This window comes from Colias eurytheme, chromosome 3, assembly GCF_061535395.1.
Source record: "Colias eurytheme isolate Ceu_HAF_F1 chromosome 3, ilColEury1 Martin Lab GWU primary, whole genome shotgun sequence".
NCBI lineage: Eukaryota > Metazoa > Arthropoda > Insecta > Lepidoptera > Pieridae > Colias > Colias eurytheme.
The window spans coordinates 11,862,611-11,888,483 of NC_142982.1; the positions used below are offsets into that span (position 1 = coordinate 11,862,611).

Consider the following 25,873-nt stretch of genomic DNA (forward strand, 5'->3'; position numbering starts at 1 on the left):
TAGACTTTTCACTGTAACGATATCGCTATCTATGCGGGTGAAACCGCAGGGCATTGCTAGTATATTATATTTAGCATTATTGCACGCCTCATAAGCGAAGCGTTGAGGTGGGTACTACTGTCGCTTCGCGCAAAACATCTGATTTTTCAAACTTAAAATGTCTTTATGTATCATACATTGCACTTGTAAGATAATACATACACACACATATTAAGAAAAAACACTATTTTTAACGTTCATGATATTTTTGATGTCATTTTTGTTATTTAAACTAGTTAAAAAACAGTTTAAAAAAGTTCTGTCTTGGACGTCCGTGTGTCTGTATGTGCGGATCCTTTTTAGGGTTCCGTAGCCAAAATGGCAAAAACGGAACCCTTATAGTTTCGTCATGTCCGTCTGTCCGTCTGTCCGTCTGTCCGTCTGTCACAGCCGATTTACTCGGAAACTATAAGTACTACAGTGATGAAATTTGATGGGAATATGTGTTGTATGAACCGCTACAAAAATATGACACTAAATAGTAAAAAAAAGAATTGGGGGTGGGGCCCCCCATACATGTAACTGAGGGATGAAATTTTTTTTTTCGATGTACATACCCGTGTGGGGTATCAATGGAAAGGTCTTTTAAAATGATATAAAGTTTTCTAAAAAACATTTTTCTTAAAGTGAACGGTTTTTGAGATATCAGCTCTCAAAGTCGTAAAAAGTATGTCCCCCCCCCTCTATTTTTATAACTACGGGGTATAAAATTCTAAAAAAAATAGAGGTGATGCATGCTAATTAACTCTTTCAACGATTTTTGGTTTGATCAAAGTATCTCTTATAGTTTTTGAGATAGGTTGATTTAACTGTAATTTATTATATTTGCTGCTACGGAACCCTTTGTGCGCGAGCCCGACTCGCACTTGGCCGGTTTTTTCTTGTTAACACGATAGCGACCGAAATACTTTACTAATCGAGTCTTTTTTTTTCTCTTACGCTTGAGTATGCTCAGGAATAGAACCCTTTCATTTTTCAGGGTCTGATTCGATGTGGTTTAATTGTTATTAAATAAACAAAAATAATAATTAAAAATATTTATTAAAAAAAAATTATGAGGCGTGCACTTTTGGATTTTCCAAATTATTTTTTATTTATAAATTTATGAAGTTTCTAGCCCATTTATTCGTAATTCGTTTGATAGATGAAAACTTATTAATGTCAATCATAGAAACTCAAAGAAAAGCGATAAATCAATTCATTACATTTATTTGAATTCTTTACAAATAAAGTTCCAAACCACATTAAATGAAAAGTAATTTTTCTTTTATTTTCTAGGTTGGAAGCTAACTATGGATTTTCAGCATTACTTTGGATATTGCGCAGTCAGCATTTGCTTATTAAATTACTAGACGACTTGGCAAGCTCGATGAATTCGAATTCAATTTGAGAGCCGAGATACGCCTAAATCTTTTGTTTCCGTAGAATATGTGCCATAATTGCAAAGGTATTGTTAGAATAGGCAAGTTGTTGTAAAATGTAGGTAATATTAATTATTGGATCTTTAAAGTATTCATTATAAATTATAATATACATTAATATTATTAATTATTTCTAAATCACTTGAAACTTCTGTAAAAAGTTGATCATTTTTTTATCGATTGTGTGCGTGATCTTTGTCGCAGTGTTAGTACAAAATATTGTGTCTGTGTGATTGTAACTGAATTCGTTCACGGGTGAGGATTAAAGCCAACGTTTGGCTCATAATTTTTACGACACACATAAATCTACTAGTTAAATATGGTAATTACATAATGTATAAAAAAAAATAATTAAAATTTTGATTGTTTGTGAAACTATTTTTAAAATCGCTTCTAGGTGTTTATCCGTTACAAATAAAACAAACAATCTAATCATACCTCCTTATAAAATACATATTTCCAATATCTGTACTCTAGCTTTTTAATAGCAAAGATTTATTGAGCTGACGCAGAGCAGTAAAGCCACGGTTAATACTAGATTTGTTCTAGACTTCAGTTGAATCCGTGGGATATAACGGCTTAGTGCAGCGTTGTTAGGTATTCTTTGCGCTTGTTCAATTATTTTTTTTTTATACATTCTTTCTCTCTGATTTGTTGGTGTAATTGAAAGGTTCTGATACGTTTTTCATTAAGTCGATTTAGTAAAGGTTTGAGTAAGGCGAGAAAACAATTGATTTGTATCTACTTTGTTGGTTTTATGTTTAAAACGTCTCATAGAACACCGTAGAAATAAAACTAAAGAAAATATAATATATACCCTTATACCTACCTAAGCATAGCCGATATATTCATAAAATATATTATGTACATAACAGTGTGTCTAATAATGAGATGAACAAATTGAATTTTTGGCATGTATAAGGGGTGGGTTAGGTTATGTTCGCTTTATTTTTAAACTACACTGAAACTTCATCCGTACTACTGAAGGCTAATCGTTGACCTATTGCAATATAAAATGGCCCTGTTGTTTGATACGACAAGCCGTAATTTAATACCACGATTTACACAAATGTACTGCGATATATTTTCAATTATCTAACATTCATCAAATAACATTACCACAACAAAAACACATCTAATCTAATCCAAACCAAGCAACAATTACAAGGTCTGACATAAACTGGAAAACGTATTAGCGCCAAGGTACGTATCGGTCCCTAGGGCCCTTTGCGAATTGCCCAACGTCCGTCCTTCTCGCACTTTAATTATATAATCGTATATCTTCGTTTACCTTTTTTATTGTTCATCTTCATTTAGACGGCTCGAGGGACCTTTGTTTTCTTTTAAATGTGGTCAAAGGTCTCGTTAAATTGTGTTGGCACAGCTGTTTGAAATACGCAATTTGATGAATGTTTTAAAACCATTTGTGAATGGTTGTGAAGTTTGTATGGGTATGAAAATTAAAATTTTTGCGCGTTCTACGATAAGCTCATACCTAATTATGAATGACTTGTACGGTGTACCTATATCAATATGCCTATGCCCTATAATATACAATTACCTACCTAAGTACCTATACCTAAATCATGTTCAACTAGTTTTGTAGATTACGTAATTATTTTTTACTAGGTTCGCCCGCGCAGCCAAAGAAAAACCCGCATAGTTCCCGTTCCCGCGGGATTTCCGGGATCGCGTCATTTTCCCGGGATAAAAAGTAGCCTATGTCCTTTCTCGGGTATCAAAATATCTCCATACCAAATTTCATGAAAATTGGTTCAGTAGTTTAGGCGCGATTGAGTAACACACAGAGAGATAGAGTTACTTTCGCATTTATAATATTAGTATGGATAGTAACAATAAAATAGTTTATAAACATTTCGTTGATAGCATGTCTACTGTATCTACTGAAAAATAAAAAAATGTTAAAACTATAATCAGAAATTTTATAAAGTTATTAATACACAGGGTACCTATTCACTTTGTATGTATGTTTCTGAAATAAAATCCTGCCCATCTAATATATATTATAAAGGCGAAAGTTTGTAAGGATGTATGGATGTATGGATGTATGGATGTTTGTTACTCTTTCACGTAAAAACTACTGAACCGATTACAATGAAATTTAGCTCACGTATAGAGGGTAACTTGGATTAACACATAGGATAGGTTTTATCCCGGAAATCCCACGGGAACGGGAACTATGCGGGTTTTCCTTTGAAACGCGGGCGAAGCCGCGGGCGGAAATCTAGTCTTCCATAAGAATTTCGAAGTATGCATGTAAATCTTTTTCCGTGACTTTAAACAATAAAACCTTATCACAAAGATATCTACTGTGTCATCACCCATGATATCACAATGACCCATCCGGCCATTTGCAGCCCCTTGGGGGGTAACGGGGGATAGATTGCCCACTTCCGTATTTTTTGTTAGGGTTGTCACATTTTTCATTTATTTATTTATTCGGAAAAATAAGGACTACGATTTGAGGTATGTGGTTATTGGAGACGTAATTTAAAGATGTCAATAAAATATGAAATTTAAAAGGTTATTGAAACGATTTTTGATAAAAAAATATTATATTCTTAGATCGTTTAATTTGTGAGCTGTCCAAGTATATTTTGATAATATTAGATTGAACTGTTTATTTTACAATGATGTTAGGTGAATTAAGCTTTATAGTTTATACAGTGCTTAAATTCCATTTGTAAATAATAAACATAAAATCTCATCTACCATTAATTACTATAAGTATATCTAAAAAAAACCTATACAGTATACAGATATACTAAAACCAATGCAACTCAAATCTCAATCCACATTCCATCCCTCTCTTTCAAATAAAACAGAGACATGGCAATGTATCGAGTGACAACCCTACAAGTTACCCTTTCGAGTTTCACTTAACCGTTTCAAATTGTGGGGCTTTTTTCAGCTTACTTTCAATTTTCGGGCGATGACAAAACGTTTTGGTTGTGACGTTCGCGTTGTGTAAACAATGCAATGAAATAAATTTGGAAGAAATTGTTTAAATTATTAAAGTCTGGATACATAATGAATCTATTAAAAAAACCGCATCAAAATCCGTTGCGTAGTTTTAAAGATTTAAGCATACATAGGGACATAGGGACAGAGAAAGCGACTTTGTTTTATACTATGTAGTGATTAGTATACGTTTTACGTTAGGTACGTTTCTAGTTAACCCACATCTATTCTGTTAGCCTAATAGCCTCTGCAATAATGTCCCTTTAAATATTTAACCAAAAGAATAAAACAACCCATCACTCTTCCACTTTATCCTTTTTCCCTGAAATTTTAATTCACCGGCAATAAGTGGTAAAGTTAAATTCATCGTAGAAACTTCCCAACTTTGTAGTTTTAGTTCTCTTTGCATTTTTTTTTTCACTTTATTGTGCTTTCTTTTATTTTTGTTCTTGTAAACTTGGGAGCTGGGTAAATTGTATTTCACGGATATGAAACGGGGAATTCTTTCCAATGTTTTTGTAGGGATAAATTCTTTTGTTACGTTCTTAGTAAATTTATGGGGAGGAATAAATTATCTATTGATATATTTTTTCCGACTTGGTAATAAGATCTTGATACTTCAATAAATATAGTGAGACAAATCGTTCTTGATTCATTGAGAAACAAAAGAAAACAAACTAATTTTTCTCGTCGGTTTTAAGCAAGTATTAAATACATTTTGTCAAATGTCAAACACGTCGTTTATTGGATCTAATCAAGATCTAATCTGTATACAATTTAACGTTGTAATACAAAAATTGCATTGTACACCGCACCATATTTAATTTAACGGGGAATAACATCCTGCTACCAGAATCTTGTATGGTATGATATTATTATTACATAGATATTATTATTACAACTAGCTTACCGCCCGCGGCTTCGCCCGCTTTGTCTAAAACCTAATAATTATATACTAAAACCTTCTTCTTGAATCACTATCTTTTAAAAAAAACCGCATCAAAATCCGTTGCGTAGTTTTAAAGATTTAAGCATACAAAAGGACATAGGGAAATAGGGACAGAAAAAGCGACTTTGTTTTATACTATGTAGTGATGATAAAACATCGCGTTTGACATGCATGCTTATATTCCTTCTTCAACATAATCAAACATAATATATTCCACTCTAGTAGCAGCAGTAGGTGATTGAACCCATTCCAATCTGCTTCTTAGAAAATATTTTTTTCAAAAACGGATACCGCATTCAATATCGGAACGCAGTTACGATCTCAGCGCAAAGCCGCCATTTGCATACAAATACAATTTTTGCTCAACAGTTTGGAGTTGGAGCTTGAATTTTAGTTTTCATGCATACATCTCGGCTGTTATTTATATTTTTGAGTTATGGCTTCGTTTTAAAACCGCTTATGTACATGGGAGTATGATTTATTGCAACTTTATGTTAATGTTATATATTTTTTAAGTTTCTGCCTATCTAGATTAGTTGTCTAGTGATGTAAGATCTATAGATAGAGAAATAATTATTATTAAATAGTGGTGCTAAACGTCTTGAACGGCCCGACCAATTCGGCTATTTTTAACGCTTTTGCAACACAAGAAAGGTTCTTATAAGTAAAGAAAACACGAAAAAGGGCCATAGGGTAGAAGACATAAATTTTTGTTATGATAGTCTATGCCTACGTGAATAGGCGCTTAATAAAACACAAGGTCACCAAAAAATCAAATCTATTTCTATTCTATTGAACAATACTGAAATATTAACTACAATGAACAATACAAAGGTACAATGCTTCCATTATTCGTACTTACATTTAATTAAATTGAAAACAATAGATTCCAAATGGTTATAAATCTAAGACGTTTCTCATTTGGCCTGAAAACCGTCCAAAGGTGGCAGGTAGGTTTAAGGTATTTGTAGCTATCAGCCTTTGAGAGGAATGTAGAGTGTAGGTATTAACTAAAATGTCCAGGACTAATTCGACGAATGATCATTGTTATATAGCTTTTATATAATACTGTGTGCCGCGCGGTTTCACCCGCATTACTCCGCTCCTGTTGGTCTTAGCGTGATGATATATAGCCTATAGCCTTCCTCGATAAATGGGTTATATAACACTGAAAGAATTTTTCAATGGGACCAGTAGTTCCTGAGATTAGTGCGTTCAAACAAACAAACGAACTCTTCAGCCTTTAGTTGAAAATTAGGTATTTCATATCAAGTCGAAATATTTATTCGAACGCGATTTCGATCTCTAGAAATCTTCGTCAAATCGATAAGATAGACCGCGCAAAATTATAATTAAGAACGTAAGGTTCTCGTGTTATTTTTATCATACAAAAATAGCATAATATCACGCTACCCTTGAATTTATTCTTCACAGCAATAACTTTTACTAGCACATTTTGGCACAACACCCATACGAATGATTGTGTAAATAAAAATGTTATTCGTTGGTCCTGTAGCGTGAAATTTAAACATTTATTCAATTGAGAAACGTTCTTGACAAATTATGCAACTAGCCTTTTGCCTGTGGCTTTGCTTGCTCGAATTTCCATCCATGAAAAATTAAAATCTAAGGGGCTATAATCTAGGGCCACACTTCTGATTTTGTTTGTTACAAAATTTATATCTATAGCTGTGATTACATAAATGTAAAACTTTGTTGAAATTTTTCTAATATTTGTCACTTTTTTATATATGCTTGATTCACATAGGTATATATTATTTCACATATCATTATTAAGTTAATAATATAAGTATATTATTTATATTATTGTGATAGGTATCACAATTCACAATAACTGAAAGGACCTATAAGATAAAAAAATGAATAAACTCAAACATTTATTCCATACCTAGATAGACTTCGTATAAAAGCGCTTTTGAATCGTAACAATTAGCATTACCATTTAATAAAAAATTAATTAATAAAATTGTATTAACAGTTATTAATTTTACAACGTTTTGCATTAATTTGAATGCACGTACCTTACATAAAATTAAAGTTAGAGTGTGCATTATGCAATCGTGGCACATTAAATACATTCCTACGACTTTGGAAGTTTCAGATTTTAGACTAATTTGTATTCTCAGAGAATTAATAATTATATGGAATAATATAACGTATATTACTACAGATTACTAAGAAGTTACTACGTAACTATTACTTTGAAATCTTAATCAGTTGTTTTTACTCTTTAACACGCTTTTATTAACTTCGCTTGTATGGCTTTATGTAATCGACTTAAGACTTGATTTTGATCCACTTTAAACGTACAGATTAAATACTTATTAAGAATGAGTGTTTATGCAATAATTTCATGAGTTTAAGCGTCATCATCATCATCATTAACAGCCTATGTTTGTCCACTGCTGGACATAGGCCTCAGTCATGGCACGCCATTGAGCCCAGTCATTCGCTCGTTGACGCCAGTTATGCCCAGCAACCCTGCGGATGTCGTCACTCCACCTTGTAGCAGGGCGTCCTACCCTACGTTTGCCGAGCCGCGGTCTCCACTCTAGTACATGTGTGCGGTGTGCCCCAGCGGTTGTCCGTTCTGCGGCACATATGACCGGCCCACTGCCACTTCAGCATGCTAATCCGTTGAGCTATGTCGGTAACTTTCGTTCTCTGGCGAATTACTTCGTTCCGGACTTGGTTTAAGCGTATTCTTTTTAATTTGTTCATTATTATTAGATTATGACTTACACTATAATATAACTATATTATTATTTTTTACAATAAGTATTTATCCAGTCTCATTCTATTTCATAAAACTAATCCTATCCAAAGGTTGCCTGGCAGAGATCACTTGCAAGCGATAAGGCCGCCTATTTAACATGTTGTATCTTATATGTTTTTCTTTTCTTTTGTGTGCGTGTGTTTTAAATAAAGAATGTTGTATTGTATTGTATTGTATTTAATTAAGAAATATTGTTCTTATGCAATAGATCATAATACAAAAATTCATAACAATTTTCATACTTATGTTATGTACAAAAACTTAGAACAACCGTTCAACTTGTAAACTAATATCGTAACTTGGGAATATTGTAAGTTGAAGTTGCTTTCTTTATTGAGAAAGTACGATTTTTCTAGAAACAAATTGAATGTTCTGACGCGTTATAAATTTTATTATAATGTTTGTTTTCAATTTTCCAACTGTATTATCGGAAGTTTGCGTTTGCTGTTGCTTTACGCAAAAACTGCTAAACCGATTTGCATGTCATTTCTTGTGTTTTGAAATGAAATTAGAATCGAAAAATGATATCACTACCTATACGTATTACGCTGTCGCTAAAACATTAATTTCCAATGACACAAATCCTTATATTATAATAATTATATACTTACATTTTATATTTTTGCAGGAAAATAGCAAAGCTAAGAGAAAAAGTTATTTTATCCATCATAGATAGACTTTAATTGTAATTTATGCATACGCTCAAACACTGAAAACTATTGAACGAAAAATACCACGCAAAACGTTATGGAGCCACACATTCATTATTTGCTTAACAATTATAACCCTTTATATTTATTTATTTAACACTTTATTGTGCAATAAACCAGATACATAAATTAACAATAAACAAAAGCACAAAGGGCGGCCTTATCACTATGCAGTGATTTCTGCCAGGCAACCACGGGGGAAGGCAGAGAAGCGAGATAATAAATTGAGAAACGGAAAAAATAAACAATTATTAGATTAAGTAGAAGTAATTACATAATACAATAAAATGCTGCTTTATAATAATGATCCAAATTATCAATTAATTAATTAATTAAAATTAATATAAAACCAAAAGTAATTTACGTAATGATGTAAAGGAGAGTTAATGACGTTAGTTAACGACAGCGATCCGAATGTCTGGCTCCACACCAAATACCATTGGACCCCATCCAGACCTTGTAATTAAGTAAATTTCACTTTGAAAATTACGTTTCCTAACAAGCCTTTGTAATGGCGTTTTTAATTGTATGATTCCGGTCGCAATTATTAATTTTTCTTGTCTTGTTGAATAAGTTTATTTTATTCACAATTATAATTCATTTCCTACTAATCTTATATATAAAATTCTCGTGTCACAATGTTAGTCTGCATACTCCTCCGAAACGGGTGGACCGATTCTCATGAAATTTTCTGTGCATATCGGGTAAGTCTGAGAATCGGCCAACATCTATTTTTCATATGTACCACGGGCGAAGCCGGGGCGGACCGCTAGTAATATTATAAATACGAAATTTTGTGAGGATGTGTATGTATGTGTTTGTTACTCTTTCACGCAAATTCTACTGAACTAATTACAATGAAATTAAGCACACATAGAAGGTAACTTGGATTAACTTGGATTAATAAGCGTTGGTAAATATGTTTTAGGTACTCTGATACTATGTTTCTATATGAAATTTAATAGATTAAAACTGGTACAAGCGAGTGAGGGAACAGTCCCCTATAGTTTCTCTTTAGTTAAATTAACACAATAATTAATCGTCCTTTCGAACAATTTAACATACGAAAACAGTAAAATGATCGTGATAATGACATGATAATGATCGAGATTGTAATAATCTCCGCTATAAATATTTTCCGTTAAAACCAACCCTGAATTTCTCTATACAAATGTCACATTATTTTTACAAAAATCAAAACTGTATCTCATTTGTCGTTTAGCGCTCGAGAGAGACGGACGTGCGGTGCCCCAGAGAAATAAACATCGGAAATAAATTCGAAGCTACATTAAAAATAAACGCAACGTATTTCACTTTCGTGTTTTCCCGAAGGGCGTGCCCTGTAAGTTCTGGCTTGAACGAGGCAATAGGGATTTGTAAACGTTGGAATGTTCAGATTTTTTACTGTACTCTGCTGATAAACTGTTGAAAGGTTGGCTTTTTATTGACTGTTCATTTTGTTCACTTCAAACGCATGAATAATATATTTAAAAGGTTTTAGTTCTATAGAGATGGAAAAAGCAAGTTTTTCTATAGATAGCCTATGTTTTATTCTAGTTCAAAAGCTTCCAAGTATTCAATACAAAACCTGTTTTGTAGCTATTGCGAAAGATGAACAAACATTTATACATCCTCATAAATTTTCAACTTAATAATATTAGTAAGATTTATACAAACTTCCCCTTCATGTATAATGTATTAACATATCTTCCTTTCTGAACATGTATTCTTGTAAAGCCGGAGAAGGCATATTATAAGCCCTTAAGAAGATCAGTGAAACATTAAGATCAGTGCTTTGATACCACCACCATCATAATGGGCTTACAAGTTACAAGCAAATTTAGTATTGAAAAAAAGCGCCTGAAAACTGACAGAATAAACAAAATTTTAATGGGGCCAACCGAAAGGCAACCAATAAATAATAATAAAAAAAAGACGGGTTGCACTCCGGGAGTGCCGGCAGAAGTGAAAACTTGATTATTAACGTTGAGCATGTTTGATATTTTGGAATGGTATCCGTCTTACGCTTTGTCGATCAGGTCACGTGTCCTGACGCGAATTTAAGATTTTATACCCATTACAGAAAAAGTGCTCAACGCCGCTAAAGAAGTTTTCACTTCAAAACCCTATTTACAGTTGAAGTAACAAACTAAACAAATACAGTATAATAGAACCACCTTCTTTTTTGAAGTCGGTTGATGAAGTAAATAATTCAACAAAAGGCCTATAGAAGGGGGAAAAAGAAATATGACTGTCAGAAATTAATGCGCGCTCTTATTAAACTATATTCAAATAAGTATTGATTTGGTGGCACTGCCAAAATCTTGGCAAAGAGCATTAGCTTATTACATATAGATGCGTCATAGGACATTACGGCACCGGGTTTTGTTTCACGAATTTCATAGAAATTCTGCAACACGACATTCGAATACTAATAACGTAAATACAGGGAATTTCAAAGGCTAGCTGTATCCTATTTGAATGTCCTGAATGATATTGTCACTGAAAATTTCTTGTGTTAAAATTAAGAGTAGACACATTTGAGAAAGGAAAGTACTTTAATAAACTTTAATGAGAATTTGAGTCATTTTTGACTAGACTATTATAGTAGATACAAGAATGTTAGAGACCTATTTATAATAGAGTAGATATTCATAGATTTAAAGTTTGATAGCATTAACTTGGGTAAATTAATATTAGACTCATAATCTGTACGTTGTTCTGTAAATCATAGAATAGTTAATTCTAAATTAAATTTCAACATTATATTCCGTTTTAAGTACACTACGTATAAAACCACACTCCCTTATGAAGAACTAAATTGAAAATATAGCAAAACCACACAGCTAGTTCACAACAAAAATAAAGAAACAATACTTCCATTTCATTGCACTCATCTACATTAAATTATTCTCATTAAGAATTCTTCTAGGAGTATAATTTGCAATGTAAAGTACGGGCTACATTTGTCCCATTGAAAATAGTTTTAAGGCGATAAAAATGCAATTCAAGATAAGATTAAAGGAAGTCTAGAACCTTCTATATTTTAATATGCAATGAACCGTTTCTTTTCTCTTGGATACGCAAGTTTTACGCTATAGATAATAAAAATTATATTTTATTCTAACTTCTTAATCTCTACGAATTGATATATTATAAATAAATAATTATAAAAGAGCTGAGCACACGTGTCAGAAGTGAAACTTCTTTGGCAAGATTCAAAGATACCAAAATCGTCGCCTTATCCTATGATATGACGGTATTGCCATGACACGACCTTGAAATTTTACCCTCAACGCGCCTTAAAGAAGATTCACTTCAAAACAATCTGTTTTTAAGTCACATACAGACACTTATAATATATGATTTATCTGTTTTGTGTATATTTTCTTCCGCACACTCCAATTTGTGGTCTGTCCCAAGAATTACTTGAAAAATTCCGAAAGGTTGAAAACTTCGGGATGCCTCATCATAACTTTTAAAATGGCGGAAAACTCAAACGAAAGATATGAAAGTTAGTGTGGAGTGTCGTTAAAGCACTTATTTATTCGAGATTTATCGTTTGTATAAAAATATACTATACAAGTTAATGCAAAGAAGCGAATGAAATAATTTGAGCAAATAGCAAAATATCAACGGCACAAATAATTTTCTTACATTATTTTAATTTTTTTTTAATTGTCACTCTGTGCTGATATCTTCGTGTCCGTGTAGTTGTAAATGGAAGACACAGGCTCCTGAAAAACAGTTTTTACTATCTCAGGAGCCTGGAGTCACTTTGATTAATTGTAAAATTATTTTTTAAAAATAAATGATTTATTTATTTATTTAAATTTGGTCCAACTATTATAGAATTTTGACTCAAATGTGTAAAAGTTTTTATTTTGCTTTAAATATTTCTTCATTTGTTTAAATGAAACTTTAATTTAGCATTTTAGAAGATTTTATAAAGGAATAAAAATTATATAAAGTATCTATCGATAACTTTTAAAAGCTCATTACGATTCGAAACTTCTTTAAAATGTGTGTTCATAATATTACCTACTATTGTACCTTCTAATTTTAACAATTTACCATTATGCTACGACAAATGATTCGACTCTGCCTTCATTTAGTCCCAAATATTTGAGGTACAGGCTATATAGATTCTGTCAAGATAGCTTGTATTATGCATACTAATTAGGGAGCGTGATAAGGGATTCATAATTGATGAGATAGAGGTCAGTTTGGTGAAAAATTGGAGGGTGTTTTAGGTTATGAGTGTTATACAGTGCTTGTTATGTATGGAACATTATGGTGTGCAGTTTTTGTTGTTTTATTAAGTTTTGATGATTTAAAAGAGCAACTATGGAGTTTCTTGCCGGTTCTTCTCCATAGATACTGCTTTCCGAATGGGTGGTAAATGTGCTTCTCGAAGAAGTCTAATTGAATAAATAAATGTTTGAGTTTGAGTATGAATAGTTTGAAGTTTGAAGCTTAAAGCGTTTGAAACGATATCTACTATTGGATACTAGCTTACCCCCCGCGGCTTCGCCCGCTTTGTCTAATACCTAATAAATGATATCCTAAAACCTTCCTCTTGAATCATTTCTATCTATTAAAAAAACCGCATCAAAATCCGTTGCGTAGTTTTTTTAGCATACAAAGGGATATAGGGACAGAAAAAGCGACTTTATTTTATACTATGTAGTGATTTACAAACCTTGCTACACATTCTCGCATATTATTGGCGGAACCGCTTGAATGAGTTTATGATTGCATCAATGTAAATTATATCATCTAAGAATTAATATTATGTTATGTTAAATAAGTAAATAAATAACCCCTAATGCGTATAATACATATTTACACATAATAATATTGATATGATTACAATTCTAATCACTCGGCAGCGTTCTCTATAAGTACCTAGAAAAGCGAAATACAGATTATTGAATAATGATTTAAAACCTTCACTGAAGATATTTTTAAAGATATGATGTAACTGTCTCATAATTCACCGTGTTAAAAACTAACACATTCATTACACATAATTTCTAGAAAAATATTCGTCTACTCGGAAAACGAAAGAAATATTATAATTTAATTTCAATAGAAGCTCCATGATAACTGTAGAGAACTCATTAATATGGATAACGTAATGTGCATACGGATCAATAACTAGAGATTTAATTCGATCATACATTGCTCACTACATACCATACTTCATACGTACCATCGTCGAGATTCCTTACACCCCCAGCAATGTATTCACTCCAAGATTTTCTCATACATAAAGATCGGAAAAAACAGCTGTTAGGTTACAGAGGACAAATGGAATTTCCTGTTTCATATTATTGCGTGTTTAACCTCGCATATTGCTCTTTCTTTTCTCTTTGGTTAGAGCGAGACGGATAGACAATTTTCTGAACAATTCAGTATATGGCGAGAATTTACTATTCATTATACAGAAAGCTTGGCGTAAAATGAAAAGAAATATGATGAAATATGTAGCTATTTATAGTGTTCTAGCTTTCAAAGGCATTTAATCTATTTGCGTATTAAATTATTGTTTTGGATATGACTTAAGTGATTTTTCTTCTAAATTAGAATGTTATGAAGACTTGCACGTTATTTTATCAAACATTCCCAAAACAATGGAAGATTATTAATGATAATGAATAATTAACATATTTTTTGTTGTGTTTAGCAAGTGGCAGTTTAATTTACGCTATACATAAAGTATCTAACTAACCATAGAGATGTTGTATTGTTTTAAAAATAATGATTTCGATCTCCCCTTTGACTAAAGGAAGGGTATATAAGGTATATAATATCATCACGCTAAGACCAATAGGAGCGGTTAAAACCGCGTCGCACAGCTAGTAAGTACTACATACATACCTACTATATAGCTGCATACTATATATATGTATGTTAGTTAACTAATAAATTTATGAGTATGTACATTATACAGTTGAGATCCATAGATTACAAGTTCTCTATTATCTTCCAAGTAATTTGCATATTTACTTACTCAAATTATAATTCATCTCCAATAATATAATGATGAATCTTTGATGAATTGAATAGATACCGCAGCGTGATAAATTGATTACAATATATTCTGCAAATTAATTAATATTATAATCTGTAATTACACTTAATGATAAATTGTTTTAATCTGGATCATATTGTGTACAATATTTTGTATCGTTTTATAAGTGTTTTGTTTGATATACATATGAAAAATTTTAAGTGAAACTTCTTTATCGGGGTTGTAAAAAATTTAGTGTTACATTTTTTCGTTACGCATGACATTTTTCCGTTACGCGCCATCTTTTTCTTATCCCTACCACGCGTGATTTGACATTTCTGTAGTTGCATATAGTAAATTATTTTTTGAAAAATAAGGTCATAAAGAAGTTTCACTTCTTACGTGTGTACACTAGTACCTACACGCACACATTTTCTTTTATAAATCTACAGTCACATGATATTTTTGTATGACATCCTAACATATCCATGTATCTTTTACAATTAAATAAAAATAAACGAACCGTATGTACCAAAAACTAAGATGATTTTTGGAAATTGATTATTTTCTCGGCCCGATCGGGCCGCTCAATGGGTTAAAAATTTAATATTGATAAATTGAAGACCTTAAACTCGATAATTTTCGTTACGTTAAATACGTTTATAGTTTTTCTTGCCTAAATAAATAAATTATTAATAGATCAATAGACATTTTATAAAACTGTATTAAAACATCTCGTTGAGTCGATTCAAGGAGATTCAATCACACAAAATAATATTGATCTAAACATTGCTTACAACTCATAAATACCCTCATTTCTACTAACATGAAAGCTACTGCTATGAAGTATGACGGTAAAAGAAAGGCCTGCCCCCATAGTCAAGTGGCTTTCTGTTAGCGTAGCGTTCAATAGAATAGACTACGAATGTATGAGATTGACGTAAGCTGTAGATACGTTTATCTAAAGCTTACGTCAATCTCATACATTCGTAGTCTATTCTATTGAACGCTACGCTAATAGAAAGCCACTTGACTAGGGGGGCTGCATTGTATGCCAACGAAATTCTTTATTGAATGAAAAGGTATTCTATTGAGGAACAAAGTCAAACGCGCAGGGAAATTTCGAAAGCGTTTACGGAGTTTTCAAACATAGTGTACATTTTAACGTATACTTGTTCGCTAGTTCGAAACTATTTCATACTGGATAGTTGGAGGGCCAGGTTAAATATAGGTCGACGGCTTTTTAACGGATTTTAAACTTGATTAATCTATACTATACTACTATTAATAAAGCTGATGAGTTTGTTTGTTTGGACGCGCTAATCTCAGGAACTACTGGTCCGATTTGAAAAATTCTTTCGGTGTTAGATAGGCCATTTATCGAGGAAGGTTATAGGCTATATATCATCACGCTAAGACCAACAGGAGTGGAGCACTACGGTAAAACAGCAGCTAGTTCGTTATATTCATAACCCGACGACGTTTTGCACATTTTATAGCGAGCGTCTCCCCGTGATGTATTCTTATACATGTAAAATCAAACACAAGAAAATATAAGATCAGTTATTGTTATTTATACTCAAATAATAAGTGATTTCGGGTTTCTTAACAGATACATAATTATAACTATTAGTTAAATTTACTTGATAAACTCAATAATTTTCATCGTACGAAAAATATATCATTTTTCTTCACGGGATCAAATGACTTACTAGAGATGAAACTTTTATGCCTCTCGCATAGTAATAAATTTAATTTATCTCATACTAGCTGTGCCACGCGGTTTTACCCGCACTGCTCCGCTCCTGTTAGTCTTAGCGTGATGATATATAGCCTATAGCCTTCTTCGATAAATGGGCTATCTAACACCGAAATAATGTTTCAAATCGGACCAGTAGTTCCCGAGATTAGCGCGTTCAAACAAACAAACTCTTCGGCTTAACAATGTTAGTATAGATTATATTAGATTTAAATAAATCGATAAAAACACGCATATAAAAACTGGCATTTCAATCTGACTATTAAACAGCAAATTGTTGCTAAACGTATCCCTGTATTTAAACGTTTCATAGTGCTCTCTAAAAATTGGGTCGAAAATTCATGACGCTTTTAACACGCTTCTAAAGTACACTCTATTTCAGTCGTTAAAATAAAAACGGTGATGTACAGATATAAATACGGATAAAGTTTTATGGTATTTCCCTTTTGTTGGCTTGTATGGAATATGGGTAGGTTCTATACCCAATAATCAATATGTTGTTCAGGGCTTAAAGAAATCCATGCGATTCTTATAGTTATAGAAAGAAAAAACCGGCTAATTGCGAGTCGGACTCGCGCACGATTTTCATTTGTGAAGATTTCAGCTTTCTAGCTATCACGGTTTATGAGGTACAGCCTACAGACAGACAACGACAACGCACAACGAGGTCCCGTTTTACCGTTTCGGTACGGAACCCTAAAAAGTTATTTTATCATATTATTGTCTTGTGTTTCATTTTAGGCTAGTAGTAATAGGTACCTATGTATTTTAGTAAGCGTTGTAAAGTGATCAATACGTCACGTGTTGCTAAGCGTAAATCGTGAAATCGGCTCGACCAATTCAGATGATTGTTTTTAACATTTTTGTCAAAGCAAAACGAAAGTAACTATTATGGAGATAAAAACGTAAAAGGGGCAGGGCAGAATAAAGCCTGCCGAAGCAGGTAGTACCTACACAAACATTTTTAAAAGTGGTTAAACGGTCCTATTATCATCCTTTTATTGAACACAAACTAATACTTTAAACTGTGTGTGTCACAAAGGATTTGGTACGAAGATAGGTTTTACCCTGGATTAGCGCAGGCTACTTTTTATCCCGGATTAAAGCATTCCCAAGTGATGTTAATGAATGACACCGCACGTAGCTGTTAGTGAAATTTTTATCCCGGTATTTATTCAGTGTTTACTTTTCAAAGAGTATTTTAATGCTTGCATTTATATAGTACTTAAAGAATCGTCAGATTTGATTCGTAGAGGTTTATTTATCGAAGTCACTACATAGTATAAAACAAAGTCGCTTTCTCTGTCCCCTATGTCCCTTTGTATGCTTAAAAGTTAAATCTTTAAAACTACGCATCGGATTTTGTGGTTTTTTTAATATATAGAGTGATTCAAGAGGAAGGTTTTAGTGTATAATTTATTAGGTTTTAGACAAAGCGGGTGAAGCCGCGGGCTGATAGCTAGTACAATATAAATTCGGATTATTATTAAAAGGCAAGCTATCAAACTCAAACTACCTACACATTAATCTATTAAATACGGTTTTGAGAGCTTTTAATAAAGTCTTATTTACATCATGTTATATCAAAGCCCATTTGAGTAGAAAACTTTTAATCCCATGTAAAGATTTGATCGTAATTTTTGCAAAATATGTTCAACAGGTCGTAAAATATTAAGGGTATAAAATATAGACTATTGTTAGCATTTCATTGTTATCAAACGTCGAATTTACCTTTTTAAGGGCTTGAATCTGATAGATCTTGAAATCCTTTCATTGTGATCCCACTTTAGGCTGGGCTCGTTAGATTGAAAAGGTTATCTAAAAATGTATTTCATCGAAGGTATACGGGATTTGTTATAAAACGATATTTATGTAACATGCATAGATGGCCATAGAAATTGCGACAACAATTTAGGCTAATGTTTTCAGTTTAAATTTGCAGTAGTGGTTTCACTTTTATTCATGTTTTGATAATTTTATTACATCCAGCAATGTTTGCAACATTGGTCTTTATTGTGGAACTTTGTTTAGTTTTGGCATAAACCTGAAATTATTTTTTTATTATAATTTCTGGTTCTTTCTAAATATGTATGCAATTCAACTCTAGTTAAATCAGTTCGAATATGACATTATATTAAAATCGTTCTACTTTTTCGGCTAAAACAAACCTAAGAAATTAGTTCGAAAGAGCACTATTTAATACTAATAAATACATTCAAAATTCTCCTAGTGCAAAAGCATAGAAATCTAAATAACAAGACACATAGAAGTGCTATAATGTCATAATTCGTATGAAAACCGCTGTCGCCAAAATCAACACATTCAAACCGAAAGCTAAACAGTACACACAAGTAAACTATGCCTTTTATTGGACAGCTTGATTTTAGTGAAAACTAACTTAACTATTAAATTAAGCTTTTGAATATGTATCCTAACGCACGAATTTACGGTTTATTTTAGAATAACATCCCTAAGTATATGAGACTTTTTGCTCCAATACGAACAAACGTGATAATAAGAATGGTCGACTGTGTCATTCATTGTTATTTCGATTACTATGGTGACACTCGTAATACTTGTAAATATTCTATAATTTTAAGGAAAAACGGCATTATTTCTAAAAAAAAATATTTTCCGATGAAATATTATTCCTTTATAAGTATAATTACAACTTGTGGAAGAATTTCCGCAATGGGAATTGCTGAAACACACCATGTATACACTCATACGTCTCCAGAGCAACTGAACAGTGACGAATGCACTGGTGATGTGAAAATCACCTAAGTGGCGACAAGGTCACGCACGCTTACGACTTCTAGTGTCTTGTTATTTAGATTTCTATGTGCAAAAGTAATATAGCTATAGCGTACACAAACCAATAACACTGAACATATTGCATTTATTCCAGATGGCGAGAAGGCGAGCTGAATCGAATCGATGACCATTGTAGCGGTAAATCAAAAATAAAAATAAAAACATGACGAAATATGTTTCCACCCCGTTGCTTCCATATAGCGCGGAGTGAGGCCGATGCAATGCGTCAGTATGATTGTAGAACGCGCGCCAAACGAAAAACTAAAGCTATACTCAATTCGTATTACCTCATTCTTCTATTTCTTATCCAATCAGTCAACTCGAACACAACAAACATGAACCGTCATAGCGACGAACAGAACGACGCACCGAACGAAGACTATGATCAGGACACGGAGAGTTTTAAAGTCAATTTCGATAACCCATATTATAATAGTGAAGATTTCCTCAAATTCTATGGACACGAGAATTCGTATAGCAATTACGGGGACTATAAGCGATATTACTTGAATCCATCTAATCCTATACCAAAGACGAAGGTTAAATTTAAGATTAGCAGTAGGATAGTTCAAACGAAGTATGGGAAGCTACAGGGCATCGTGTTGGCAATGGACGAACATAGATTTCTGAGTCCGCTAGAAGTGTTCCTAGGCGTACCTTACGCTACTCCTCCTGTGGGATCTAATAGGTAAGATTTTTTTTTATTTTTTATAATAAAATCTTTTATGTATCCGATATATTATATTTTTATGATGATGTAATAATTAAATCTCTGTATGCTCTGAAGTTTTAACAGCTTAACCGGCCTGGTTTCTCCTATTACTGATATTATTCCCGATTTGTTCGATACTTTTAGAAGTAAATTGCCATAAGTACAATTTTATTAGAACATGACTGAATGTGAAGCTTTTAATATTATATATTTAATTGCTTTTATTGACTCTGATTCATTTAATACCTTTTGACATATATTTTCATACATTATTTGCCATTTATCTGATAGATAAGCTAAATATAACATATCCAGAAGCTGTAAAACGGCTCTAACATTGCTATTATTAGGTTGATCGATCTAGTACTACCTGGATGATATATTACCTAATACATTTAACAAAACACTATCCGGTTACGGGACAGCTTTGAATCAATCTAGATGATATTCCACTCCGGAAAACAGACCTTTACGAGATAATGTGTAAAGCTTACAGAGTAAAACACAATATACGAATAATATTCGCCAAAAAAGGCTTTGCGCTTTTCCTGGGAACTATCGTAAAAATGTATGCAATTTAACTGCTTGTAATGAATATGATTATTGAATATCAGAGTTAATCAATTTAGAATCAAATTTAACTGTTTCTGCGAAACGGACAACAAATGCGTTTAAAAACATTTTTTTTGGCAATCATTGCATGCGCCTTCCTGCGAACCAGCATTAAATGCAATGCAATTTATCTGCTTTCTGGTTATTAAATATCAGAGTTAGTTGAAATCAAATTAAACTGATTTACTTGTTGTATGTTTGTTTGCTTATTTAACGTTAATTTTACTAGTAGCTTTAAACTAAATTCAGGAGAAACGTATGAACTATTGCATTTCGATTCCATATTGTGATTAACGGGAACGTTTCAGGCTAAGCTTTCACCAGCCACTAAAAGCATTTGATCATTTCGCAGAATTTCAACTTTATTGCCTCTGATTTTGATAGTGCAATAATAAGATTGCCTTTGCTTCAATTGAACTAAAACTGAATTGAGTAAAAATACTATATACAACTATATAAATAATAATAAAATTCCTCTGTCTCTCTTTCCCTTAGGTCTTTCCCTATATTATATAGCCTTAGACTCTAAACAATACGTAACGTATATTATATTCCCAAGCAATAAAGTTTTAGACAAATCGGCTGAAGCCACGGGCGTCAACTAGTTCCAAATAATAATAGGTCACGCAGCAATTCTCCCTAAAAATATTCGGCGCACAATTTCCATTCAAATATGGCGGATACGCGGGAAATGCCATTTTGACAGTCCTTATTTAATGGCGGCTTCACATTAACGCAGTGAATTCGAGGTATAAGGAGGTTTTTCCATCAATAATATGCGAGAATGTGTAGCGAGGAATATGTTTGTATGGAACCAATTTTAGTGATTTGTAAGCAGATTGTAAAATTAAAATATAGCGCATATAACGCTCGGCGCATTGTTGAATGACTAGCGCGTTAATTATATGACGACAGTTGCTAATAATTTACTTTGTCCACAAGGTTGCAAGTCGAGCGCGAACAGGCGCGAACGTGCGCGAACAACAACGCGAAAATCTTAACGTTCACGCCTGTTCACGGAACTTCACAGCACAAATGTGGAGCCGCCATAAGAATTTAATGGTGCGCTGTAAAAATTGCAAGGGACGCGAAACAACGGACGGTTAATTGAGCCATTTAAAAGCGATGCGTCAAAATTTTATAGCTGTCAACGTTAGTGACGGTGACGTAATGGCGTCTAGAAATTTCGCTTTTTTTGATTTGTTATAGAATAAAGACATTGTGATTAAATGTGTGAAGATAGATTAAGAAAATATAATATTAAAAAGAAGATTTTTTTTAGGAATGGAAAAATTCTTGCCGCGTCATTCGCCGTTCGAGGCGACGCAAAAGACGCGGCTTCGAATCCTCCTCGCGATCGATTTTTTTTCCATTCTGTAAAAATAATTCATTTATAAGCCTTTTGAATGCTATAAAACTCAATTCCTACTTATCTTAAACATGCAATTTTCATTCATGTTTTCGTTATTTTATGACATGATCTTGACTTTGACATAAAACGGCCCTTAATAATTGTTGTTCAGTATGTCATAAATTATTAAAAACGACATAAAAGCAGATTGGCATTGACACAGATTTAATGGGCTCATAAACTAGATTCTGCGCCAAATAAATTACATTGAGGACGTGATGTCTGTGTAAGTGGCCATAGTCTGAAAAGTTTTTTACTTTAACATTTCGTGACTTGAAATCAAACTATGAGAAAGTTACAATTTTAAAATTAGTTTATAAATTACTAGCGATCCGCCCCGGCTTCGCCCGTGGTACATATTTCGCAATAAAAGGTAGCCTATGTTCTTTCTCAGGGTCTAAAGATTGTCTGTGCCAAATTTCATCAAAATCGGTCCAGTATACTTTATGAGCCTATTCATTACAATCAAACAAACAAACAAAGTTTTCCTCTTTATAATATTAGTGTAGATATCGTTATCTATACTATAAGATATTTTCTAGATAGGTACCTACTAATTTATAAAACGATTCCTTACGTACTTGAAAAAGTAAAGAGAAATAAATAACAACATTGTCTTCTTATAGTAATAATACCAACAAAAAAATATAAGACGTGGGTCGTAAGGGTTTTAAATGCATGCTGAATGTTTTGATAACTTTAAGTTGTATTATTTACTTTAAATAGTGACGCAGGAGGATAAGGAACTTTCCTTTTATTGTCCCAAAATTACCTCCTTTTATACGCCAACTTTCTTACAAGTTACAACCTTATACATTCGAAAATTATACTACTAAAATATTACAGGTTCAGTCCAACACGGACTCCATCACCCTGGGAAGGTGTAAGAGTATCAGACAGACCAGGCCCCGCGTGTCCACAGAAGATCCCAGACCTGAATGATGAGAGGATCTTTCTAGAGAAAATGCCCAAAGGAAGATTAGAATATATCAAAAGACTGATACCGTATCTTAAGAATCAAAGCGAGGACTGCCTGTATTTGAATATATTTGCACCGTTACAAAGTAAGTTTTATAAGCTGTAGTATAATGTAGTATTAAAAGATTCTCCTCTCATTTGATTACTTAATTTTGTTAGATAGATTTCATTTTTAAAATTGACCATTAGGATTAATTAATAAAGGTACAAGTTTCAATTTAAATAGATTTTGCTCGGTTCGATTTCGGGTTCTGGTAAAAAATGCTTTCACTCTTTTCAAAAGCAATAAAATTTCCTCTGATTAAATTTTCTAATACAAACTCAAATTATACCCTTACAGTATTAATAGTACCTACTATCCTTCGAGGTAGCATAACAAAATAAGAATAATAAAGTTTTGGTATACGCTAACGGCTAAAGTTTAATAGTTCTTTTTGCATCATTGGCTGAAAGCGTATATCAAGAACTACTAGTTCGAATTAAAAAAAAATCTGTTTATGTTAAATAGGCCTTGGTTATGCTAAAGTAGCGGTGTCAGTGATGCGATTTAAACCTTTTAAAATATGTGAGTGAAAAGTATATATTTATGTATATAGGTCAGAAATATGACGAATTAAATTAAAACATTATATATTCGAGGTATGTTTAATTAATATTTTATACGTAAAGGTCGTTCATAAAATATTAAATATGCCTCCGGTAAAAAGAATTCAGTAGCTTTTAAATATGAATGAACTCCACTGACCGTTACTGCGTCTATTTAGAAAAACTCTTTGAAATTAATGATGTCATATTATATAATGTGGTTGACTTTATAATCAACAAATTTCAAAGTTCTATAGATTTAAAAATATTATGTATAAAAACGTCTATTATATATTCGACTTTTCAAGCCACGCAATTAAGTATAATAAATAAATTGACTTTTTTTCAATTGACTATTTTATCCGAATCTTATGTAGACATATACCTTTAACCAAATACAGATAGCTGCTAATAAGTGCAATATTTAAACCGCTACTCCATAGTTTGCAATCAATTTTAATGTAATTGAGCATTGCTATCAATAATGATCTTCTACATATAATAAATGCACACTTCACTAAAGATTTCGTTAAATGACATTCATAGAAATTATAAGCGATGCTTTTTGACTCTAGGCACAGACTCTACACATAGACAATACAAATTTGTCAACGCGAGAAAAGTACTATAAGTATCTCTATATGTCTATATCTCTATAGGCAATAACATTTCATGTTATTGCCTTATACTGAGGTCACTAACCCTGCATCTAAATACTAACACAATATTTCTTACAGTGGACGAAACGAAGATAGCGCTACCGGTCGTAGTGTACATTCACGGAGAAAGTTATTCGTGGAGTTCCAGCAATCCTTACGATGGAGCCGTGCTGGCCAGCTATACAGACCTCGTGGTGGTCACTCTCAACTTCAGATTGGGGGTCCTTGGTAAGTGGTCATTTCTTTAAATAAATGAAGCACAGCTATAAATGCTATTAGTCTAATGATTCAATTATATTAGTCTATTTAACACAAGCGAAAGCTTATTATGGGATCAGATCGTGCCGTGTGTGAAAATTGTCCTGAAATATCTATTTATTTATTTTATTTATTTATTGTGTGGATGGGTGTTTGTCGTTAGTAATGTAAGGTTTTGAACTATGTGTGATTGTATTTCATTTATTTTGTCAATATTCCATCTATCTATCAACCTAAAAACTACTGAAATTATGTTACTAGATTAATTTGAGAATATGTAGCGATCAATATGTAACAATATGTATTTCCACAAGTATAACTAAAAAATTGTAAATAATTTGGAAAATCCAAAAGTGCACGCCTCATAATTTTTTTTAATAATTATTTATTAATTATTATTTTTGTTTATTTAATAACAATTAAACCACATCGAATCAGACCCTGAAAAATGAAAGGGTTCTATTCCTGAGCATACTCAAGCGTAAGAGAAAAAAAAAGACTCGATTAGTAAAGTATTTCGGTCGCTATCGTGTTAACAAGAAAAAGGATCCGCACATACAGACACACGGACGTCCAAGACAGAACTTTTTTAAACTGTTTTTTAACTAGTTTAAATAACAAAAATGACATCAAAAATATCATTAATGTTAAAAATAGTGTTTTTTCTTAATATGTGTGTGTATGTATTATCTTACAAGTGCAATGTATGATACATAAAGACATTTTAAGTTTGAAAAATCAGATGTTTTGCGCGAAGTGACAGTAGTACCCACCTCAACGCTTCGCTTATGAGGCGTGCAATTACACAGTATAATATAGTGTTAGAATTCTTAATTTATGTCTTTCAAGACGTAACCATGAACTCAAAAAATATCAAACAACAATAATCTCTATACCCAAAGTTAACACATTAAACCATAAGAACATCGATCAACACTAAACCGATTTAAGAACATCTAAAGGTAATTTAACGGAAATTCTTCTCATTTACGATAAATCGTGCTAGATAGCTTCACCCTAAATTCGTTCAATAAGTTCCTCACGTTCTAGCCGACCTAAATATATCTGAAATAAAACCGGCCAAGTGCGAGTCGGACTCGCGCACGAAGGGTTCCGTACTATGGGTTCATGGGTTGTATTTGTTGTTATAGCGGCAAAGGAAATACATAAA

The 25,873-nt window shown here is 32.6% G+C and overlaps 1 protein-coding gene across 1 annotated transcript in view; it reads left to right on the plus strand.

Moving 5' to 3' along the window:
• The window catches only part of LOC149910001 (neuroligin-4, Y-linked-like), a 59,468-nt gene that overhangs the window by 18,146 nt on the left and 15,449 nt on the right, over positions 1 to 25,873 (plus strand). The window contains exons 2-4 of the mRNA XM_090120104.1: positions 19,582 to 20,175; positions 23,069 to 23,286; positions 24,523 to 24,672. Of these exons, the coding sequence (XP_089976230.1) occupies positions 19,661 to 20,175; positions 23,069 to 23,286; positions 24,523 to 24,672 (883 nt within the window). The 5' untranslated portion in view covers positions 19,582 to 19,660. The remainder of the gene's footprint in view (positions 1 to 19,581; positions 20,176 to 23,068; positions 23,287 to 24,522; positions 24,673 to 25,873) is intronic.